The sequence below is a fragment of the Coenobita brevimanus genome, chromosome 110, assembly GCF_032717465.1.
Source record: "Coenobita brevimanus isolate Jiangsu-jjx chromosome 110, ASM3271746v2, whole genome shotgun sequence".
NCBI classification, from domain to species: Eukaryota; Metazoa; Arthropoda; class Malacostraca; order Decapoda; family Coenobitidae; genus Coenobita; species Coenobita brevimanus.
The window spans coordinates 34,062,632-34,087,388 of NC_137063.1; the positions used below are offsets into that span (position 1 = coordinate 34,062,632).

Here is a 24,757-nt window from a genome sequence, read left to right on the forward strand (position 1 = left end):
GCCAATTTGATATTTAATTTTTTAAGGCCTCACTTGCGAAACTTGGGAGGGTAGAGTGTCTTTGGCTGAGGCTGAGGTTGTGGCTGATACTGGTAGGTGGTGTAGGGGAGGTGCTCTGGGATGATAAGATTATCAACCAAGTCTGGGGTCACCTGGGCTGCTGCTGTGGCTACTGCCAGTGGGTCTTCATAATGTGGCTCTCGTTTTACCCCCAGTGGCCGCTGAGCCACTTTTACAAACGTGGTCACCTTTCCCGATGTCTGTGGGAGACTGCCACCTGCAGGTACAATAATGCCTGGCATAACAGAAGCCATGGAGGCAACAGTTGTGGTGACAGACTGTGGCTGTATCATTGGTGGAGGGATGGCTTGGTGCATCTGCATGTGGACCTCTAAGGTATAGCTCTTGGCAAAGCAGGCACCACACTCCTCACATTTGTACATCTTGTTGGGCCGGTGGGTCTGCTGGTGGGCCAGGAACTTTCCATTAGTGGTGAAGGTGGCATCACACTCATCACACTTGAAGGGCTTTGACTCCCCATATGGTTTCCTGACTGGTCTATCATCGTATATAGGTGGAATTCGAGTTGATGTGCCACTACCATGCGCATATTTCACATGTTTTTTAAGTGTGACCAACCTCATGAATTCTTTATCACAGAGTTCACACTTAAAAGCTTTCTCTTTGAAGTGATTCTTACAGTGATTTGTTAGAAGTCCTTTGGTAGGAAACTGCTTGCCACAAATTCCACACTCCTCTGGCTTTAGGCCCTTGTGTGCCATCATATGTAAGTCGTACCACACCTTCTTATCAAACATCTCACCACAATACTCACACCTGAAAGGTCCTGCCTCAAGATGTCTTCTTACATGCTGTCTGAGGGCACTACTATCAGAAAAAGCTTTACCACATTCATCACAGGTGTAAGGTTTTTCACCTGTGTGAATGCGGCGGTGTTTGGTCAAGTGATCACTCTGATAAAATGATTTGCCACATTCACTGCACAGATACGGCCGCTCCCCTGTATGTATTCTGAAATGAACAGTAAGCATACTGCGCTGGGTGAAAGCTTTGCCACACTCCTTGCACTCGTAGGGTCTCTCCCCCGTGTGAATCCTAGTGTGAACCACAAGATTCCGGTTATTTGCAAATGCCTTGGAACATATTCCACATGTGAATGGCTTCTCTCCAGTGTGAGTCTTCTTGTGATATTCCAGGCTGCTCCGCTTCAAAAATGTCTTCCCACAGTCTGGGCATGAAAACTTCCCATCTGTGGTTTCTGGCTGAACTTGAGGTACCTGATGTATCTGCTGCACCTGTTGTACCTGCTGGATTGGCTGTACCTGCTCTACCTGTACTTGGTGTTGGGGTATCTGGTGGGCCGGGATATGCTGGGTTGGGAACTGCTGTGTCTGCTTAGTCCAGAGGTAGAGGGGGATCTGTTCCTCCATCCCACTAGCCTTGCCGGTGCTCACATGGTACTCCATAGCTGCCTGTTCAGTCCCTGCCCTCCCTCCCAGGTCCCCACCCCTACCCCACCCACCATCACACGTACCTCACCCACGCACAGGTACGAGACCCCTCACAGCACCTCAGTGAGACTGGGGAGGTGGGTGAGCGCTGTGGCCACAACACAACACAAGCTGCTTGCATTCAGCAGTTCCTCAGGTGGAAGAAGACTGGGATGGTGGATAAAACTGTCAATCTCAAGTTGACTCCACAGTTCATGTTCAGAAACTCCTCATAACCACCTGTAACAAGAGGGAAAAATAGCATCAACGAACACTAAAGTAATCTTAAACATCATCACCATAATCAACACAACTATACTTCCCACTTAAAAGATGGGGGAGCAGTAGGTTCCAAAAATAAGAAAGAAAATGCACAAATGTAGCAGAAGTAACAAACAGCATAGCCAGTAAAATGGACCATACAATTATTCAAGTCTTCAAAATCCTGGCTGCACCTCACAAGCACAACCATCTGCCCATATTTTTTTGTACATTTCTAGTTATTAACACATGTCTTACACCTAGTAGTATGCTGTACCACTTCTCATTATTTCAAACAATAGTTAAATTTTGCATATGTGAAACACAAAAATATCATTAGAGATACGGTATAATCATGTACTGTATTGTAAGACAATGCTATGACTGAATACCTCTAGCTCAAAACTATGAAGTTCTGTTAGCGGTAATCAGCTATAGCTAAGTGTTAGTTTAAAAACTGTACAATGTATGACAAAATGTTCTCATCCTCCAAACCCTTCTTGCCAATTTATTACAAATGTGATTTTTAATTACAGTATGTTAGTACAAAATCATAAAACTGAGAACTTCAAGAGTGAAATGGGCCATGCATCCATTCTTACATCTTACACCATCAAAATTCTCATCCTCAACTCACAGGCAAAACTATTCATGCACATTTTTCTTTTATTTTTTGTGGTAGGTGGAGGCGCTCACCATCCAATCACTCGATGTAATGCTGCTCTCAGGTGTCTGCCCTTTCCTCTCCTCCATCCTTCTTTCCTTCCATCCTCTTCTGTCTTTCTTTCCTCATCCTTCTGCCTGTGGGTGACTTCACACTCCCTCTTCTGTCTTTCTTTCCTTCATTCTTTTCTCTTCCTTCTGCCTGTGGGTGACTCTACACTGAGTGACAAGCCAAATGGTTTCTTGTACACCAGGAAACCATTTACTATGCTGGGTGGTAACCATATAACCAAATTTTGGCACCTGGTGGTTTAGTGGGTAATTACGGAGCTCCAATCGGATTGAGCCAGTGAAGGTTTATATCCAAGGGATGGTTGGGGTTTATTATTCACGTAATGCCACTCAGAGATAAGTGAGGCTGGTCACTCTCATCGTAAATGTCAGGACCAACTTGCCTAGCCCCTGGCTCCTATGCTCCTAATGGGGCAACGAAGGATTGGATGATGGATGATGGATTTTCTTTTATTTTTCTTTATGGATGCACTTCACACATACAGACAGAAGACATAATCTGCAAATTAGATATAAAACAGGGGTTACAACCCTTGCCATGTACACCTTCATACATATTTCAGTCACCTGCTTCAATAATTAGTTTATCTATTCATCCCCACCCCCCCTTAACCCTAGAATACATACGCAAATTTTACTGCATCTTAATACACATGCTGGGTTTGATAAACCCATTTTTCGGAAAGTCATACACCTATGTGAAAATCCGAATTTAGTAAAACCAAGTACATATATAAAAAATACAAGCTTTGTATTTTCACTTGAACCTTATGTAAATGAGTTTGTATGATATCTTAAAGGTTAAGTGGTAACTTGAAAAAAGTATCAAAAATAGGGAAAAATTCTGATGTAACTAAAAAAAAAATATGTGGAAAATTTGAAACAGGAGCTGCAGACTTCTGCACTTGCACACACACTCCTGGGTCATGGGCGCTGCAGCACATGGCACTCTATTCCTTACAGACTCACGGTGGGCCGTGGTGGAGGTAAACAAAAAATGGGGTATTTTTCTTAGAGTAAAAAATGGAGTACGAAGATTGGCAATTTTTCATGCAATCCCAGACCCTTGAAATTGAACACTACATGGTATTTGGACCTCTCTAAGGCTTTACCCAGTGATTTTGACCACCCACCCACCCCCACAGCCTTGTTTTAGGGGGTAACTAAGATAGAACTTACAATTATCAGGAAATGTCATTTCTTGAGTAGTGAATGTTATTACTTTACTACTGAAACCTCATAATTGCAAAACACAGTGGTATGCAATCCAAAATAGTTGCTATTTGTCATCTGTGGTGTATTTATGGCCGTGAGAAAAATAATTTGTTCGAATTTTCCTTGACAATTCTCAAAATCATGAGCACTTGGACTCACAAACAATCACCACAGACAGGGTAATAATGCCCCTGGCAGACAGCCTTCTGACATTTGGTGCACCAGAAGCATGTCTTCCTGTCAGTCCGAACAGGGCACTCCCGCCACTGGACAGGTGGACTCTGATTCTTAGCACCCAGTGGTGTTCATTATTTTATCAAGTTCTTCATCACTCAAAAAATGGTGGGCCATGATTCACAGTTCACAAAGAAATATCTGTGTTCTAAGAAATATTCACTTCCTGCAAGGAAAAGCACTTTAGAAATCATACTCAAACTACTTACTGGATATGACAAACTCTGCGTCACATATGTACGGGAGTACATACGATGGGTGTAAGATACCCAAGGGCACTGATATGGAAATTTCCTTCGAAGAGAGCAGAGCAACACTACCTCTCCCTACTAGGACAACACGTGGAAGGAGGGTCTGGGTGCCCAGCCGTCTCAGACAATAATCCACTCAGTGATCACGTGAACTCGGGTACGCATTGGGTGTGATACGCCCGCGTATGTATTCTAGTGTTAACTTTCATTCCTTGCTTCTCACACTCTCAGTCACTCTCCATTTCTAGTCATCATCTTTTGACCATTCACACCTCAACTCATTTGTACATATCCTTTTTCCAACAATCTTATTCACAGCTATCCTCTATGACCATAGCATCTATGAAGATTCTTCAACCCTAAGGTCAACACTTTTCTATTCTACATCTTAGGTGAACGTACAGTATACTTCTTTTTCTATCCATACTACGAAACCAGTATATACTGTACCCTAATCCTAAACAGTTCCATTTTTCCATTGCTAACACACTAGAATTTTCAAACTCATGCCTTGCCAAAGTTTCACACCTATACACTAATATGTGAACTAACTAACACACCTTCTTGTAATTCTCTACCTCTTATCAAGCCCTTCATAGCAATGGCCATTTTGTCTTTGGGTCATTCCACTCTGCATTTGTACACATTTAGTGTTTCTCTTAAATCATTACCTCTCTTTCATATACGGTACAGTAAGGCCTCGCTTTACCGTACTAAGCCAGATATTAGATTTAACGAACACTCTATGGCCCCCAGACAAATTGTTATACATACCACATACCATGTGGTAATTGGGAAAAACCATGTGAACCTTCCAGAAAACTCTGGCTTACTGGATCAAACCAGATTGTTTTTTGTATGTTGGGTGACTCAGAACACTGTTGCCAATGCTAGTGGCATTTTTTTTCCCAACCCACCTAGGCCAGCCATGATGAAGTGCTATGACAAGGGTGTGAAATTTGTGCCAAGTACTGTAAGTGTAAAATGGGTATAGTTTTCATTTTTAGCACTAGAATATGCTATTTCACTAATTTACTTTCCACTATGTGCTTGAAATCCCACTTCAGGTGGTGGCCATCAGACTTACTGGATTAGCATATCGCAACAACTATCACATACCCGTATGTGAGTATGTGTACAAAGTATAAAGTATATAAGGTAGCTATATATAAAACACACACACATGCACATATGTATGCAGTGTGTGCAAGAAGGGTTGCTGGTTTACTGAGAGCAGTGATAAGGAAGAGAGAAGTAAGCATGAATGAATGTAAAAAAAAAAAAAAAAAAAAAAAAAAAAAAAGTTACTGCATGACTGAATTGTGATCCTCACTCTGACCAATGGAAGTGAAGTTTGGACCCTGTTACAAAAAAACAGGTCAAGAGTGAGGGCTAGAAAGTACCAGTATCAAGAACACTAAAAGATGGTTTGGCAATGTGGAGGGGAAGGAGAATGAGACTAACTAGAAGAGTGTATGTGAGTGAGGTGGAGTGGAGGACTGAAGATGAAATGGAGGGATGAGGTGAAACATATGTCAAAAGGTGTGTGAGCTGGAGAAAGGGCAGCCTGACAGCAGAGGACAGGGTGACAAAGAGGTGGTTTGTTTGTGACCAGCTACCCAACACGGGACTGAGGCAGGTGTGCATGCACACACACATATAAAACCAAGCTGTGGTTCACCATGATGCAGAAACAATGTGAATCACATTAAGTAGCACGTGCTTCACCCATCCTATGCATCATGGGTCATAATTATTCTCTTTGCTTTAGCAGGCTTTCTAGCACCTCGTTCTTATTTACTTTCTACACATTATTTTCTTGTAAGCTATATATATCCTACTGATAAGGATAGCCTACATAAACAGCATATATTAATACACCAGACAGAGAAATAAAGCCATAAGGATGAAGCAGTACAAAGTCTCCAAAGTTGATGAGAAAAAGCTGATGTGATAAAAGCCACAATGACAGAAATACACATGAAAAATATTTTTGATTAATACTTTGCCACACAGGCACAAGTCCTCCAAATTTCCTCTTCAAATGGGTCCATTTACAGGTTGATTAGGTTAGGTTTGGGTAGAAGTTTTGGTCTGATACAAAATGAAGGCTTCCACCAGCCCAAGGAGTTAAAATCATAGGGAGTCTGGGGGGCATAGCTCTCCCAATTAAGTTAATGGGATCGTCAGTAAACAGGCTGTTGTGTGCATCCTGGCAGCTTCCTTAAATACCTTAAACTCGGTAAAATTTGTCTGTTCTATGTTTCATAGTCTAAAATCAACAAGCAGCTGTGTGTGCTGCATACTGTCCTAAAGTTCCTTTCCTTACAAATGTGAGAACATAAGAAAACAGGTGGAACTGCCATACTCGTGTGGTAAAGTTTTCCCTTTTATGTTATCTTACCATGAGTAAAATCAGTCCAGTGTACAGGTCAACACAGCATCCTAATCCCTGCACATGAAATCCACACAGCTTTCTCTATGCAGCTTCTCAAACACCAAATCTGAAAATTGAAAATAAGTAACAAACTACAGAAGTGTCATCTATCTATCTATCTATCTATAGCCCGACGCCCTAATCCCGTAAAGGGTGGCCGCAGACAAAACGCCTCCAGGTTGCTCTGTCACCCACCACTTGACTACCCTCCCCTCAACTCACTCCCCCCTTCCTCATATACCTCTCAACTCCATCCCTCCACCTCATCCTCGGTCTACCCCTCCCTCTCCCTCCCTCCACCTCACCTACATACACCCTCTTAGTCAGTCTTTCACTCTCCATTCTCTTCACATGTTCAAACCATCTCAGTGCATTTCTCCTAATCTTCTCAAGTGTCATCACTGTACACTAATCACTCTTCACAAATGACATAAGGTAGCCATATTCAACTTCATTCCTGCTGCCACAAGATGGGCTTATTCAGCTGGAAGATATCTTGTACTTATGGTGGCATTAATGAAGTACAGAGTAACATACGGTACTGTGTTACTGACAAATGCACCATCTTTTGCTGTCATCCTACAGTATACCTTCAATGTTTTTGGAAGCATAACTGAGGGCATCAGTGAAGTGTGCAGAAATTAATAAAAAATTTTATGGGAGGGAAGATGGAGGGCAACTGAAAATGACACAGAAGCATCTATTGTTAGTGCAGATTGGAAGCAGTTCTGGTAATGACCATCCGATATTAGGGGACCTCCAGGGAGGGGCTACCTAAAGTGCTGCTGCTGCTGCTGCTGCTGCGAGTTAACTAGTAAAACATTGATTGATATTCCAGAGGGCTGCAGTGACAATATGCAAGAAATGCATGTATTCAAAACTCAAATAATCACAGATTGTTATTGATTATGCAAGTGTACGGTACTGGTTAACATTTAATTGAACACTTTTAACACCAGCGCACTACTACTATCATTTAGTCCGTGTAACTTTCATGACCAGCTGTGACAACAATTACTAAAGCTCATAAAATTATGCGTAATTCCGAACACACAATTCGTTTGCTGTAAACACTGTACAGTACTTCCTTCAATGGGAAGATGTAATGTAGTTGACAATTCTTGCACTGTCCTTCATCACCTCCCCCCTCCCAACAACACCCCACTCACACTCATGCTTCACTCACTAACTCAGTGACCATCAACTCCACGGGCGTTTATCAATGTGCCATGATTTTATCTTCTCTAAATACACAAAGAAACAGACGAGCACAACATAAGAAATGGACCACTGCTTCCTCCTGCTCGGCAAATGGCGCTCGTCTGTCCTGCGGCGGTGCCAGATCTTCGCCTCTCACAGTTTTGTCACAATTCATTGGCCGCTCATCATAATGTTTCGTCATCCTCGCTTCTCCATATCTCTATGAAAACCTTACTTCGTTTTTTAAAAAGTTATATAGTCAGCACGGTGCTTAATTGTACAGATATTAAGGACGGAGGTCTAGATACCATGTACTAACATTAACCACGAGGATATTTGAGTAAACATCCACGAGGCGAGTCTTTGTGTTGATTGTTAACATAATGGAACCTACCAAGAAATACTGCAGGGTTCATTTTCACATTTCAGTTTCGTCCGTCATTAGTCATTGTACTTCATTCCAGTCCTTTAGGGTATGTAGATGACTATAGTGCCAGCAGTTATTTTACATTAATGAAGATTCAAGTGTGTGGCGTGTAATTTAGGTCAAAATAAGGCATTCAGTACGTCGTAATGATCAAGGATGATAGACAATATAGAGAAAATATCCCGGAAGTAAACTACCTAGTGCATATTCTTTACGTGCTAAATATCTACTCTGTAACTGATTAATTAACATATGCTGATGTTACAAACGCATTCATGCTAATTTTGTCGTTGATATACACAGCCGAAAGAAAGCACACCGAATTATCTCACGGGCAGAACCACCGTACTACGCCCAAAACGTAAACAGATACTTCTTGACACTTCCTGGAGAGCGAGGTGAAAATATCAGTCACATGTCCTGCCGTGGCCATGGCTGCAGCGGAGATCCAACTAACTGACATTTGTCGTGTGGCTGACACCACTGTTGAGGTAAGTTTTATTTGAAGGCCCTCCAGTTTAAAGCTTGTAGTGTTAAGTATGTCGTTGCTAGGGTACTGTATTTGAGTATATTCATTTAATTTTTGGTTTTATTAGTTTTGACTGCTTTTTCGCAGAGCACTGGTATTGGTTTATTTGGTAAGCCTGGAGTGGAGTAATATCGTTGAGCAAGCGTGATTTTTAGATTATTGTACAATATTTGACTTACTATTATTGATAAGACTTCGAAACAAAGGGAACAAGGAAGGATGGTCAGTAATTAAATATCACTGTTAGGAGTGACTTGAGAATGATGAAGGTCTATTTTCTAAACATACACTTTAAACAGTAGAAGCACCTTGCCAAATAATTTCATTAATTCTTTAATAAACAGGCATGGCGAGTCCATATTTTCTGTTTAATGAGCCTTTGGTATTATTTCTGAAGTACACTCAACTAATGGAGAAGATTTTAATGTGTTCATCATTTAGTTTATGCAGTTTTAGGTGCGGTAATTCTTTACCAAATGGGCGTGGCGATTCCTCCCATATTATAACAAACTCAACCTCAAGCTAAGTAATTTTGTTACATAAGCAACATGGTTAACTGTTCCATTGTGACTGCAAGAAGTGATTGGACAAATACAAAAATACAGTATACCTATTTTGGGAGTATTTAAGGAAGCGGCCAGGTCACCCGCAGCGGTGTTTACTGACAGTCTCCGACTGGCCGCATTGTTTGCAAATCATCTTTCCGACTGGATGCGTTAGTGTATTGTGTGCCAAAGTAGTGAGGTAATTCATGATTTAACCACATTTAACCTAACAAGACCAGACCTAATCCAATCTAACCTCACTTGCATTTGACAGCCAGCAATCAGATTTAAAAATGCACGTTAGGCACGTTAACCTGTTCCATGCCGTGTCCTTATACATACAGACAAACCAAGTGTAAAAATTGCCGAGTCTGTATATATACAGACTAACTCAGAGCACCCTAAACTGCCAAGGCTGTGTACAGTATATGCGGACACAGTTTTTCTCACATTTGCATGAAATTACCTGCGTCTGCCCTTAGTGTGTGACAGAAAATGGGGTGACTGACACCCCTCCTCCCCTCCCTTGCCTTATACCAACATAATAAGGAAAAAAAAAAAAAAATGAATGTGAAAATACGTAGAATTAGCACGGAACCTCAACTTCACATCATCGTAGTTTTGACTGTGGCTGCATTACATACACTAGGTTGCATTTCCATGCTACAAATAGTCCATGCATCCACCCACTCCACACCTAAATGGACTATCTATTCACATCAGATGCTGACACTATCTGAAATTAGCCATCTGATGCAAATCAGGGTCATGCCACGCTGCCAGTGATTTTGTACTTACTCCCGACTTCCAGTTGAAGTTGGAGAACTTCCAAGTGACGAACTAACTGATAGTGATGCATAAGTAATATAAGTAAATGTAAGCAAACAGAAGTAAATAATAAAATCAAATATATAATGTAAGGAAAGTAACCTAAGAAACATGTGAGTTACCGTAACTAATAGGACTGTCTGCAGCACGAGTGTATATTGTGCCATATGGGAATGTTTATAGTGCCTTATACCAACACAATAAAAAGAAAAAAAAAATGGAAGTGAATATACAGTATGTAAAATTAGCATGGAAACCCAACTTCCTGTCATCATAGTTTCGACTGTGGCTGCATTACATAAATCAGGCTGTGTTCATACTACAAGTACTACATGCATCCACCCACTCCACACCAAATTCGACCATCTATCCACATCAGCCACTGGTGGTACCTGTATCTGAAAGTAGCCATCTGATGCAATCTGGGTGTGCTGGACCAAAACACCTGTTTACAGACGGAAAACAGCTGAAGTGATTACTTTGACTATCACTAGGCATATTTTGACCACATTCTAGGTCTGTTCATGGGAAAAAAAAAAAGTTGAAAATGTCTGGCACTGTGAGTCACACAGCTTCCCAAACCCTCGGCAATGGTGGCCAAAAAGTTGACAAAGGATCTGGCATGGAACAGGTTAAATATGGCCAGCCAGTGGCAGATGTTGGTGGAATATTTATGCATTCTAAATGCCCATTTATGGCTTTCAGACATAAGTTTATAAAAATCACCATTAGTTGTGGTCATCCAGGAATAATAACAAGTAACCTGTGAAAGATTCATTTTGATAGAAAACATTGAAAGGCTGTGCCCGTTTGGTAAAGAAATAATTAGTTTTAATCAATTTTTCTTCTATATACATCTGTTGCAAGTGCACTTTTTAGTACTAAGTAGATAGGGAGTGGAGCTCGCAGCTCCATCCGTTATTGAATCTACGTCCAGACTAAATTAAATTGGGTTCTCCATCCTTTATCATATCTGTGTCCAGACTAAAGTAAACAAGGTTAGGTTAGATGCAATGAAAGACAGAGATAGGAACTAGAGACTCACCCTCCCCATCCGCTTTTCTTATGCATGAAGAGCATTTGCGATGAATGCTTATGTAAGAAAAAGTCCTTAGAATTGCATAAATTCAGCAGTGAGCATATTAATTTCATTGTCAATTAGTTAGATGTAATTCCAAAAATCTACTTTTCACAGGTTATTAGTAGTAGTAGATCCCTAGGCAGTCTAGCCGACCAGCCCTGAGTCCATAAGGAAGGCCATGGCCGAGGCAGGTTAATTGTTATTTTTCCTGGATTACTGCAGCTACTGGGCATTTTTATAAACTTACCTCTAAAGCTGTAAATGAGGATTTGGAATGCATAAATATTCTGCCACCATCTACCAGTAGCTGGCCATATTTAACATTCCTAATATGCATGTTGAATGCTGGTTGTCAAATGCAAGTGTCGATAGGGTGGATTAGGTTAGGTTTGGTTAAATCATTAAATTTCCCACTGGATACACTGATTTGTCCAGTCGGAGTAGTGCCAGTGGGAGAGATAATCAGTAAACATTGCGATGGGCAACCTGGTTGCTTCCTTAACTACTCAAAAATAGGTATATTTTGTCTTTTTCTAATCACTTACTGCTGTCACAATTTAACAGTTAGCTATCTGTGTTGTATATGTGTCAAAATTACTGTACTTACCTTGAGATCGTGAGTTTGTTATAAAATAGGTGGAATTGCCATGTCCATTTGGTAAAGAATTACCATCAGTTCCTCTTCCTGATACGGTAGTCTTTTATATTTTTATGAGTATTTTTGGGTGGTACATAAATGTTTCTTGTTCAATCTGTTTCCCAGTCATTTTTAGCTTCTGTACGATATATGCCGTGGCATCTACCAAAGGAGGGAAGTGAAATACCAGCAGGCCTACAACCATATGGTAACCTACTAGCCTAATTCTATCATGCTAGTCTTGTACTGCAACTTTTATGACAGATCCAAGTTCTGTATACAGCACTACTTCTTACATGTTAACTTTTGTAGCAGAGACAAAGTTTAAATAAAAATATCATGGTTACCAGTAATTACTGGTGTTTACACCCAAAATGTGAGGAGTATCCAGTGGTGTGCACCTTTCCACCAACATAAACTAACACCAACCCAACTGGTTAACAGCTGTTCGAGATGGTGAATCCGACACACCATTACCGTAGGCTTTCCATGGATAGAGACAGTATGCATTTTGAACGATGATTGGTTGCACACCACATTTGTAACAATAATCTATCTATCTATCTATTTCGAGACACCTCAATCCCGTTTGGGGTGGCCACAAACAAATCGCCTCCAAGTCGCCCTGTCCCCCGCCATTTCACTGCCCTGCTCCCAACTCACACCCCCCTCTCTCATATACCTCTCCACCCCATCCCTCCATCTCATCCTCGGCCTCCCCCTCCCTCTTCCCCCCTCCACCTCACTCACATACACTCTCTTCGTCAGTCTTTCACCCTCCATCCTCTCCACATGGCCAAACCACCTCAGTGTGTTCCTCATAACGCTTCCTATCACATCCACATCAGCAATACAACGCTTCTTTATATCCTCTTTCGTCAGCCTGTCTCTCCACGTGACTCCACAGGCTCCTTCTTAAATAACTCATTTCCACTGCTCTCTCTCTTGACTTGTGTCCTTCCAACAATGTCCAAGCTTCACTTCCGTACGTTAGAGTTGGTATCACAATACTGTCATGTAGTAACTTTTTCACTTCCATGCTCACTTCCCTGTTTCTTATCACTGCTTTCAAAGAACCAGCAACCTTTCTTCCCTGCTGTACCCTTTCAAGCACTTCACCCTCCAAACCTTCATCCTTACTCATCACACTACGCAAGTACTTAAACATACTCACATATTCCAATTCCTCACCATCCAACCTTGCTGTACATTCACTAACTTCACCTCTCTCAAAGACCATCACTTTACTCTTCCCTACATTCACCTTTAGATTCTGTTTCTTACACACTCTCTCAAACTCATCCACCAAGCCTTGCAGCTCCCCTTCGTCTTCACTCAACAACACAGTATCATCTGCAAACAACAGTACAGGGAGTTTCCAAACACTATCCTCTCTCACCAGGGCCACTCCGACATCCACTACCCTACCTTGTACCTCTTTTATTACCTCATCCATGTACAGATTGAACAACCATGGAGACATGACACATCCCTGTTTCAAACCAACTTTCAAAGAGAAAAATTCACTTAGTTCACCATCCACACGCATTGCAGCCTTCGCACCATCGTACATACTCTTCACAGCATTCAACAACTTCCCATCTACTCCATATATTCTTAACACTTTCCACAATCCTTGTCTATCCACCCTGTCATATGCTTTCTCCAAATCCATTAAAGCCGCATACAACTTCTTTCCCTTCTCTCGAAACTTTTCCACTAAAGATCTAAGAATGAATATCTGATCTACACAACCTCCTCCCTTCCTAAAGCCTCCCTGTTCTTCTCCAACTAATTTCTCTGTTCTTTCTCTAACTCTGTCTATAAGTATCCTACCATACACTTTTCCTATTATACTAAGAAGACAAATGCCCCTATGATTACCAAACACTTCTTTTTCCCCTTTTACTTTGTACAAGGGAATAATTATACCTGACTTCCAATCCTCCGGGACTCTACCTTCCTCCCAGGCCAATCTGCACATCTTCCACATCCATTCTACTACTATCTCTCCCCCATGCTTCAGCATTTCACCACACACTCCATCAATTCCTGGGGCTTTCCCCAGTTTAACTTTCTTCATTGTTTCCACAACTTCTATCCTACTGATTTCTTCCTGTCTTCTCACCTCCCTCCTTCTCCCAGCCATTCCCCAGCCACTTATACTCACATTACTTCCATCCTCTACGTTCAACAATTCCTTAAAGTGTTCTCTCCATCTGCTCACTTTTTCTCCCTTCTCCACTAGTAATCTACCCTTTTTATCTTTCACTCCCCTGCTAACTTCACTTCCACCCTGTCTTACCCCTTTCACCTCTCTCCAGAACATTTTCTTACAGTCCCTCCACTTTACACTCAAATTCCTTCCAAATTCCTCATCCACTCTCTTCTTACTCTGTCTTACTAATCTTTTCACCTCTCTCTTTCTTTCTACATATAACTCTCTCTTCCGCCTGTCAACTTCTTCCACGCCCCTATTTCTCATCCATTCATTGTATGCTTTCTTCTTTTGTGCCACAGCCTGTTTCACCTCTTCGGTACACCACGCTGTTCCTTGCACCCCCCTCCGTCTTCTCTTCCTTCCACACACCACATCACATGCTGCACATATTTCTTCTGTAAATATCTTACATACACCTTCCACGTCTCCCATCTGCTCCAATTCATATTTGCCCAATCGTTCTTCCACTTCTCTCTTATACTCTGCCTTTTTCTCATCCTCTTGTAACCTTTCCACTCTCCTTACAACTACTCCTTCCTCTCGTCTTTCCCTTCTTCTATTCCTCCATCTTACTTGCATTCTAATTCTGGCCACCACCAAGTAGTGGTCAGAAAGTCCACTCCCCCAACCTCTATACACTCTTGCATCCTTTACACATCTTTGCATCCTTTCATCCACACACACATAATCAATCATTGCCTTCCTTTCATTCAGTTCACCACCCACCCTTCTCATCACTCGCCATGTATACCTGTGGATCATTTTATGCCTGAAGAGGGTATTGGCTATCACCAACCCCCTCCCAGCACAAATGTCCACTAACGCACTCCCATTCTCATCTATCTCAGCAGGCACACCCCACTCACCAACTGTTCCATCCATCTTCACATTCCCAACTTTACCATTCATATCACCAATCAAAAACACTCTCTCATTCCTTCCAAACTTTTCCATGCACACTTCTACATTTGTCCAGAACTCATCTCTCACTCTTCTAGCACGATCTTGCGTTGGTGCATACACACACACAATCGCCCACATTTGTATTCCGACTTTCAGCTTTACCCACACAATCCTTGACCCAACTGATCCATACTGTCTTATGCTCCTGTTCCATCTTTTACTCACAACTATACATACTCCTTCCTTTGCCCTCTCATTCTCACCTACTCCTGCACATATACCCCATCCATACTCCCATTCTCTCACACTTTCTCCTCTCCATTTTGTTTCAGTTATTCCACATACATCCACTTTCGCATCCTCAAGCACCTGGACAATCTCTCTCTCTTTCACCTCATCATTCGCTCCCCTTACATTCCAAGTACCAATTACCATGTCCTTTGTCCGGTCCTTGGTCGTCATCGTTTGATCAGCCCTTGTCCGAGGCTTATTGTTTGTTTTTTTAGTTAGTTGTTTTCCGGGGAGGGGCACTTACCCTCTGCCAACCCTTTTTGTCGCCTTTTACAATAATGTAATGAAAATTCTAACTGAGTAACTGAAAACTTTATACAGGCATACCCCTGTTTAATGATGCAGTTGGTTAAGTAAAAACCCATCACTAGGCGGGGTATTGTAAATTGGGGATGATTTAACATGTAAAGTTTGGTACTGTATAGGGATGTGTTTTTGAGCCTTAAGTTCCCCCACCCAAGTCAAAAACCCACCCAAATGATTCCAAAAGAAAGTTTAAAGCCAGTCTAAATGGCCTAACAACTGTAAAAGAAGCTAACCTAAGCCTAACACCTGTAAATACAGTAGCTCACTAAAACCAACAAATAAAATCTGAAGCTCATAAAAATTAGATCAGAAAATATCAAACACCTCTCATCACTTACTTCTTGTAAGTCCATATCCGGTTTTGGTCATCATCCTTGCTATCCCCCCTGAGGCTAGGGGACGTGGTGCTCCCTAGCACTCACTCATCCTCCACAAAGCCCTCAAACCCCATCACTCCAAGACGAAACATCAGAGGACTCATTGTTAAACCGAGGGGGGGCTCTGCCATCATTAGGCGGGGTAGGATGGTATTTTTATCCCTCTCGCTATTCCGGGGTATTGCTTATAGGGGTATCACAAATTGAGGTTTGCCTGTATTTTTGCCAACTAAAATAATTTAGAAAGAAAGCCTGAGTTGTGGAAATTACCGGTATTAGTTAAACTTAACCCACTGTAACCTAGCTTAACTCTACCAAATAATTTAACCTAACCTAACCTTCTGTTGGGAAATGGGAAACAAAATCCGCCTTTGAGTATGTTTGAGCAAGTTTCTTCCATTTCACCAGAAACAAACAATTGTAAGTATCGTTTAAGGAACATGATGATAATAATGGGGGGAGGGGGAGAATTCAGCAGGAAAAGGTCATTTACCACCCTGAAAAAAGAAAAATACAGAAAACATACTGGAGGAATGTGAATTGAGTGGGTAAGATTTTTCTGGTGCTTAAAGTAAAGCATACATTTACCATATTTTCCATACAGGTATCAGGTGTTTATAATTATAATACTGTGTACTACAGAGGTTTTGAAACAGATGTGTGCACCTCCTGGGATATGGGGCTGGTGGTGTACATGCAACTAAAAATTCACAGTGATGAAGTACAAATTAATTTGGTTTTACTTAAAAGCTTTAACCCCTCCAGTTTGATTAAAAAAACAAAAAAAATCTTGCTTTTCCAGATGCATTTACTTGTTTCAGGAGACTTTTAATTAGAGAGGTTTGTTACAGCCTTCACTGACTAGTCTCAGATATGGGATGATCATAATCAGAATAGAATTGTCTGGAGATGGAAAAAATAACATAAAAATTATTGGCAAAACAATAACAATAGGGTGCAACAATTACAACTGCCTTCTTAAAATGCCACAAACTTTGTTTATGTCATATTTGTTATAAAGGCTCAGACATGCTTACATGCATTGGCCATGGTCACGTAATGTCAGCTCTCCACACTGCTTGATCTCTGGCAGTCTCCCTATTCAGATCCTTAACCTTTAGGTCATACTCATATGACCTCATCCCAGGTCTTTTTTGGTGTGCCTTTTGCATCACTGCCCCCAGTGTTCACACTTCTACCTTCCACACCCAATTGTCATCCTCCATCCTCTCAATATGCCCAACTATCTCAATCTACACATCCGCATCACTGCTGCAATACATTCCAGTCCCATCCTTTCTCTTAACTCATAATCGTAATCCTAGCCCCCACAGGCCTCGCATTCAAGTATGCACTACATGTTCATCTGATCATTGTCATTTGTGTATTTTTGAGTCCATGAATATTCTCTTCCTTTACTGCCCAGGTCTCACTACCATACAACATTACACTCCTAAAACCTTCCAGATACAAAGATCTCTTAGCTTGGAGGGAGAGCCCTTTCAGTGTAGAAGAGGCAACAGCTTACTGAATTTTTTCCAACCACTTCTTATCTTAGTCACAGAACATGCTCCAGCACATAGGAGTAACATGTCCCCCAAATAAGAAAACTCCCCCACACCCTTGATAGATTCTCCAGCAAGATCAATCCTTTCACTCATTCATTCATCATCTAATTCAGTGTTGCCCCATGACGAGCGTAGGAGCCCAGGACTAGACAAGTTGGTCCTGACATCTAAGATGAGAGTGATCAGCCTCACTCATCCCTGAGTAACATTACATGAGCAATAAACCCAAACTACCCCTTGGATGTAAGCTTGCACCAGCTTAATCCTATTGGAACACCTTAATTGCCCACTAAACAACCAGGCACTATAATTTGGTTATGTGGTTGCCACCACTTGAATCTCTCTCATGTGACTTCAGAAATGGACTCCCATGGGATATATTGTATGCTGCATACTTAGTTTTGATTGCAGAGAATGAAAGGGAGGTGGTGGAAAGATTTAGGAAGTGGGAAGATGGAATGGAGCACAAGGGTTTGAAAGTAAATATGGTTAAAACAAAAGTAATGATTTCTAGAGCAGGTGGCAGTACTGTCAAAGCAAAGGGAGAATGGCCACGTGCAGTTTGCCAGAAGGGTGTGAGAAGTAGTTGCTCCATTTTGTTCAGTATTTGTGATAAGTGGGTGCATAAGAGATGTGTTATTAGAGGTAGACTGTGAAATAATGCTGACTTCATGTGTGTGGTGTCTCAGGGAGAGCATATAGAGATTGTCAGGCATAAGAGGATTGATCTTGCTGGTGAGTCGCTTAAGTGTGTGAAAGTTTTGTTATTTGGGGGACATGTTATGTACTGGAGGTGGGGCTGGAGCTAGCTCTGTGGCTAGGGTAAGGAGTGGTTGGAGGAAGTTCAGGGAACGTTTGTCTTTCCTGATATTGAGAGGACTGTCCCTCTGTACTAAGGGATCTTAGTGTGCAACATATGTTAGGAGTGTAATGGTGTATGATAGTGAGACCTGGGCAGTAATGGAAGAGGATATTCGTGGGTGCAAATGTACAGAAACATCAATGATTACATGGATTTATAGTGCATCATTGAATGCAAGGCCTAGGGGGGTTTAGATTTCTGATTGAAGAATTAAGAGGAAGGATTAGGCTGGAGTATATTTATCCTGCAATGAGGAGGGGCAGGTTGAGATGGTTTGGGCAGTAGAGAGAATGGAGGATGAGAATTGGGTGCAGAAATTGAGAGGTGTGAATGTCGGAAGTAGGGTTATGAGAGAGATAGACCAAAAAAGACCTGCGACGATGTCATAGAGCATGACCTCTGGGATAAGGGACTGAATAGGAGGTTGCTAGAGAGTGAGCAGTAGTGCTTTTAGGTGACCAAGGCTGATGCAAGCATGTTGGAGCATTAATAAACTATATGAATGACACCATATGACTGTCCACCACTACCTTTCCTTCATCATTCTTCACTCACTGCTCACCTTTAACACCCCTGTTTGCCCTCCTCGTCAGATTTACCACCATAATTACTATATTATTCCTTTCAGTGCTACTTACCGTAGGTTATTCAGTAAATATCTCTGAGACTTAGATTTTGCCCTGTACAGTAGGGCCTGGCAACTACTGTTTTTTTGACTAGCAATTTCAAGTCTAGCGATAGGATAGAAACTGTCTTCAGCTTCATAACTAACAACAAAAACCTCGAAACTAGCGACTCTATGGCAATCGTTGTCTAGCGAGCAAGCCGTGAGGCACATTTCGACTTGTTTTCCTAGCGAGCGAGTCTCGTCTAGTGAGTGAGCCGCACATAGCGAGCGAGTCATGTGGCATGTTTCGATTCACTGTTGTCCTGCCCATTGCTGCGCTAGTGGGACCTTGCCCTTTTTTTTATACCTGGCTACCCCCATTGTTCACTGTTTTTGCTAAACTCATGGCTTCTGTGGCTGGTGGTGGAAATGATGTGCTGCCTGAAGGCCAGGAACTTCAAATAGTGGTGGTGGGAAGATGGCTGTGAAGAAGAAGCGTGAGTACGGAAAAGGCATAACCTAATGACTATGAAGGGTTTGAAAGTGATAATGAGATACTACAGGAGATACGGCGAAAGGCTGGTGCTTAAGAGGGTGGCAATGGTGGAGAGGAGGGTTGTGATGGTGGAGAGGAGGATGGCGATGGTGGTGGTGGCGCTTACTCCCAGTAAGCATATGCACTCCCAACTCCCAACTTTTTTATTCAAAACTGCATTATGAGCATTTAATGGTGACTTTTTGTTGCTTTGTCCTATTAATTATAATAAATATATAAAAATTTGACTATTTAGTGGATAAAAGTAGACAAAAATGGAAAAATAGTTGAATTCTCTATATGTTCCTGTCTATTTTTATTTTTTGCGATATAAAGTTTGCCTCCAAACTAGTGGTTTCACAACTAGCGAGGTTAGGCCCTTCTGTATACCTCCTTTCTAGCCCTGTGCTAGACAGCCAAGTATTCCTTTCTGTTACCACCACTTTTCCACTCCTGGAAATGGCTTCTTTTCTCCTTAGCTGCTGCTTCTACACCTTCATCTCACCACCATGTAACCTGATGTCTTGGAGGACCCCTTATTCATCCCTATACCGAATCAGCACGGTAACTCTTAAGAGATTGTTGTTGAGAGCTCTGTACCATACGTTAATACCGGTACTTCTGTCAACAGCTTCCAGTTCAGCCGCCACTCTATTTCTCTTGCCATAGAAGGAATCCTTTAGTGCTTGGAATTTCAACTTCCATATTTTCCTCCTGGGTGCATAGGTATATTGAGACATCAGAACACATATAGGAATATCCAAAGTAATGCTGAACACAAAGAAAACCATGAAAAAAAAACAAAAAAAATTGAAATCCAAAAAACACCTTACCTGTACACTACTGTATGTACAGTACCCCTTCTAATTTTGGCACTGTTTTCAGGTCAATCTGCCATATTTAGACACCAAAACACACGTAGGAATATCCAAAGTAATGCTAAACATAAAGAAAACCATAAAAAAAAACTGAAAACCAAAAAACACCCAACCTATACACTACTGTATGTACAGTACCCCTCCTAATTTTGGCTCTGTTTTCAGGTCAGTCTGCCATATTTAGACACCAAAACATACATAAGAATATCCATATTAATGCAAAACATCAAGAAAACAATGCATAGACAAAAAACATCCACAAAAAACTCAGAACGGTTGGAAAATCAGTTATTTGATACCAGTGATAACTGCTCCCGGACCACAAAAAAATTCCACTGCCAAATATATCACCGGCAGTTGGTTAACTTGGTATAAATGGGGCAATGTAGGATTGGATGATGGATGGATGGATGGTGTAAATGGTGTATATGCCTTCGTCTTCATTGGTGTTTTTATTGTAAGATAAGCTACAGGTAATAAAAACACAGAAAACTGATAAGTCAAAATACAGATATGCATTGAGAATAAATAGTTCTCAGTAGTAAAACTTACCCTCATATAAATTCCCACCATCCTAGTGCAAAATTTTGTCAACAATTTCCAAGAATTAAGCACATGTCTGGATGCAGAATTTCATGAGCTTTCTCGTGGTCACTTCCTAATTTCAATACGGCCAATAGTATCCAAATGAATCACAAAAAAAATTTAAAAACTCATGAGTCAGTGCTATCAGCAAGAAGGAGGGGAGGGACTGAGGGAATGAGGGGGGAGCCTGGAGGGTATGGAGGAGGGACAGGAGGTGGGGAGAAGCAAGGCTTTTGGCAGGATTTTCACCCTTCTGTCACGGGACGGATGGGCACTTTTACTGTACATTTACTTGTGGCTTGTGGTCTGTTAGACATGTGGTGGCCACTCGAAAACAAAACTCCTGGTGACTGGGCGACTTTGGGCATTTGGTAGAGAAACGGATGGCTGCTGTCACCGAACATGTACTTGTGGCTTGTTATCTGTGTTCAGTGCTTGGTGGCAGTTGGGAAAGACTTAGCCCGGTGGCTGCATGACTTTGGTTATTCGGTGGGGATGTGTACGGACGTTTTGACACCGCCTGTGGGTTATGGTTGTATTACTTTGGTGCTGGAGGTTCGTTGGGAGTGATTGGACCTGTGCACGACTTTGACCACTCAGTACAGGTGGACGGACATTTTAGCTCTGGTAGTAGTAGTAGTAATAGTTGTTCCCTAGGCAGTCTGGCCGAACAGCCCCGAGTCCCTAAGGAAGGCCATGGCCGAGACTGGGCTTTCCCAAAGAGCTCTCAAAGAGTGTATGTTGTCTTGTTGGTGTAGGTGATTGTGTGCAGTGCAGTCTTCCATAATGTGCTTAACCCTCTTGGACATGCATAAGTTTTATAAGCGTTGCTGACACACGATTTTACTCCACCCCTCTCCCCTCCAGCTCGCCCACTCGCTGCTGAAAACACGTATTCTCGCCTTATTTTCACCACCCAAACCTCTATATATTACCATGAAACCTACATATCTTATTCGCCAATGTTTGTTCTAGCCAATCAATGAAAAAAAAAATAGAAAAATACGAATAAAAGTACATTAAGCCACTGTGAATAAACATTTCCGAACATCAATTTCACTTCCCAACATCCTAGTTCGAATGTTTTCCATCATACAGAAAAATGTTATTAGAAGTTTTGATAGAGAATTTCATCAGCTTTGTAATGGGAAAGTCCGGTTATGATGTGATTTGTAGTTTTTGAGAAAATAGCCAAAAACTGAAAGCCATTTTTTGAAAAAAAGCAGGGAGCTTTTCTGCAAAAGTTTTCTCACACACGTCATGTTTTTATTTCATAATCTTGTGTAGAATTTCATGAGCTTTCTCATGGACTACACCGGTTTTTGATAGGCCTCATAGTTTCCGAGTAAATCGCAAAAAACTACTGGGTACTCACGGCCGTGCTGCAATTTCGTCATGTGTGCACAGTAACCTTTATATTTCCGTCTATGTAACAACGACTTTTCATCAGAGATATTATGTTGTTATGGCCTGTACATATGTAGACTTCACTGATCTTTATCATGGGTCTTACAGGAAATCGATATGTCCAGTAGTTTTCGAGTAAATGGACGACAAACGTAGAATGCTCCACCCCTCCCGCAAGTGAGAGAAAAACACTCCCTTTCCCAGCCTCACCCACATCTACATATTTTCGCTCGTTAGGTTTTATTATTTTCTTTTTTTACTCAAAGTATACATGTAAAATATCATAAGCTTTTAGATAGTGCTCTCAGAAACTTGACATGACCACCAGTCTTTTTGCTAGGTAGTGATACTGAAGCTGAACTTTCTTCCATCTTATATGTGTATATGTAAAAAACAATACTTATTTGTGTAAAAAATATAGAAATATAGAAATAGGTCAATATACAAGTAAAAAAAATACGGATAACTCACTTCCTCCAGAGGTGTTGAGATGTTGACAGGACCTTGATGGGTTTGAAGACGAGGAGTTATGTAGTGTGTGAGCGTGTGTGTGTGTGTGTGTGTGTGGGTGAGCGTATGTGTGTGTGTGTGTGTGTGTGTGTGTGTGTGTGTGTGTGTGTGTGTGTGTGTGTGTGTGTGGCATATTTTGTTCTCTCCTCCTTGCACTACACATGCGATGCACACAATAGATTTCTCCACGAACATTCACTGCACGACATACGTGTATATGTGTGGCATGTTTCTTGTCTCTTATCCTTGTGCTAGGTTTTCACTAAGTCAGTCAATGCATGCAACATTTCAGGTGAACACTTACCTAACTATTTTATTCGTATGTTTCACACTAGACCATACGCAATATAGCACTGTCTGAGACTGGTACAATACCTTTTCACTGAAGTCTGTGATTGTGTGGTGTATTTGTTGTCTCTGATACTTGCCCTAGCTTTGAGCTAAGTCAATCAGTGCACGCAATATTTCTCAACGAACACTCACCCCACTACAGTAATCCCTGCACTTTCCGATGTAATAGAGCCAAAAGCATGTCCGGAAAGTGGGCCCCAGCCTCCTGGACTCGTACTTATGGACCCTAACCTACCCTGACTCAGAAAAACACCTATACAACTCCCTACTGGACATGCATAGCACCTATTTAAGACCCAAATCACACCAATAAGGGACATAAAAGACTGAAATAAATGCAAAAGAACCAGAGAATGAGGGTTTTAGAGGTGAGTTTATACAATATTAAACATTCTGGGTACACTCAATCCTCGTAAACCGCGTGTTTATAAACCACGGATTCGTAATCCGCGGCAAAGTGGCTGTCAGACTGCCAGCACCCTTAAACCGCTGTTAAGTCATGAAAATCGCGGATCTAGGCACCGAAGTGGGCCTTTTCTGAGGAGAATCGTAAACCGCGGCATTCAGTTTGATAACCGCGACCCAACAACCAATCACCACCCGTCCCTGGTGGCAAGTGTGCATACTAATGCCGCCATGTTGTTGTTGTTCTGCCCGCCAACCCGCACAGTACAGAGCATCACCGTGTGGTACGAGAGCTACCTGCCTTTTTTTGTGCACTTTCCCCCCACCTCCTGCCTTCCATGGACCCTCCTGAGCCCCCGAAGAAGCACTCTAAGCCCTGTGGCATCAAGAAGCAGCTGCCGTTGTCGTACAGTCAACATTTGGAGCTCATTTGTCGTGTTGAGAAGGGAGAGAAGTTTGCAAGCCATATGAAAGAATATGGGAGGAACGAGTCGACCATAAGGACGATCTACAAAACCAGGGAGAAACCAAAACAAAACCAGGCAGACTTTGAGGGCTTCCTGAGGGAGGCTGAGGAGCTGGAGAAGGGAGAACAGCATAAGGGAGCACCCCCACCTCATGCTGAGAGGTTCTAAGTTCTTCCCAACACCATCCCACTTCGTTCACTTGAGCAATATCGTCATAGGATTAAGGTGAGATCCCTTCCTTGCTTATTTCTATTAAATACATGCAATGAATATTCCTAAATTTGTATGTTTGTGTTTGATGGTGCCTAGATAGGTGTAGGTAGGGTGCTTTGGGGGGTGGTTGGCCAAAGTCCAGACCCTAATTAATTTTTCACATAAGAGTTATTATTTATAAACTGCGGAATTTGTAATCCGCGGCACTGGTCCAGACCCAAACTGCCACGGTTTACGAGGATTGAGTGTACTTACAACAAGTCCCTGGCTCCTGGACTGGTACTTCAGGACCCTAACCCAGCCTAACTTTGAAAGCCACCTAAATAACTCCCTACCAGACATGCATAGCACATATTTAAACCTATTTATGACCCTATTCA

At 41.8% G+C, this 24,757-nt stretch overlaps 2 protein-coding genes and 1 long non-coding RNA gene across 3 annotated transcripts in view; 1 reads left to right on the plus strand and 2 right to left on the minus strand.

The window, feature by feature from the left end:
* LOC145417439 (uncharacterized) overlaps positions 1-1,487 on the minus strand; it is a 1,700-nt gene extending 213 nt beyond the window's left edge. Inside the window, exon 1 of the mRNA XM_080286125.1 lies at positions 1-1,487. This exon is cut by the window's left edge and continues 213 nt beyond it. Coding sequence (XP_080142251.1) covers positions 30-1,487 — 1,458 coding nt within the window. The 3' untranslated portion in view covers positions 1-29.
* A 74-nt stretch (positions 1,488-1,561) lies between these two features.
* LOC145417482 (uncharacterized) lies at positions 1,562-7,941 on the minus strand. Its single transcript, XR_013900504.1, has 3 exons — positions 7,831-7,941; positions 6,612-6,711; positions 1,562-1,751 (listed from the first exon to the last, which is right to left on the minus strand). It is a non-coding gene; the product is annotated as an uncharacterized LOC145417482 (long non-coding RNA).
* Positions 7,942-8,637: 696 nt separating this feature from the next.
* Positions 8,638-24,757, plus strand: part of LOC145417358 (uncharacterized) — an 80,095-nt gene continuing 63,975 nt past the window's right edge. The window contains exon 1 of the mRNA XM_080286033.1: positions 8,638-8,762. Coding sequence (XP_080142159.1) covers positions 8,703-8,762 — 60 coding nt within the window. The 5' untranslated portion in view covers positions 8,638-8,702. The remainder of the gene's footprint in view (positions 8,763-24,757) is intronic.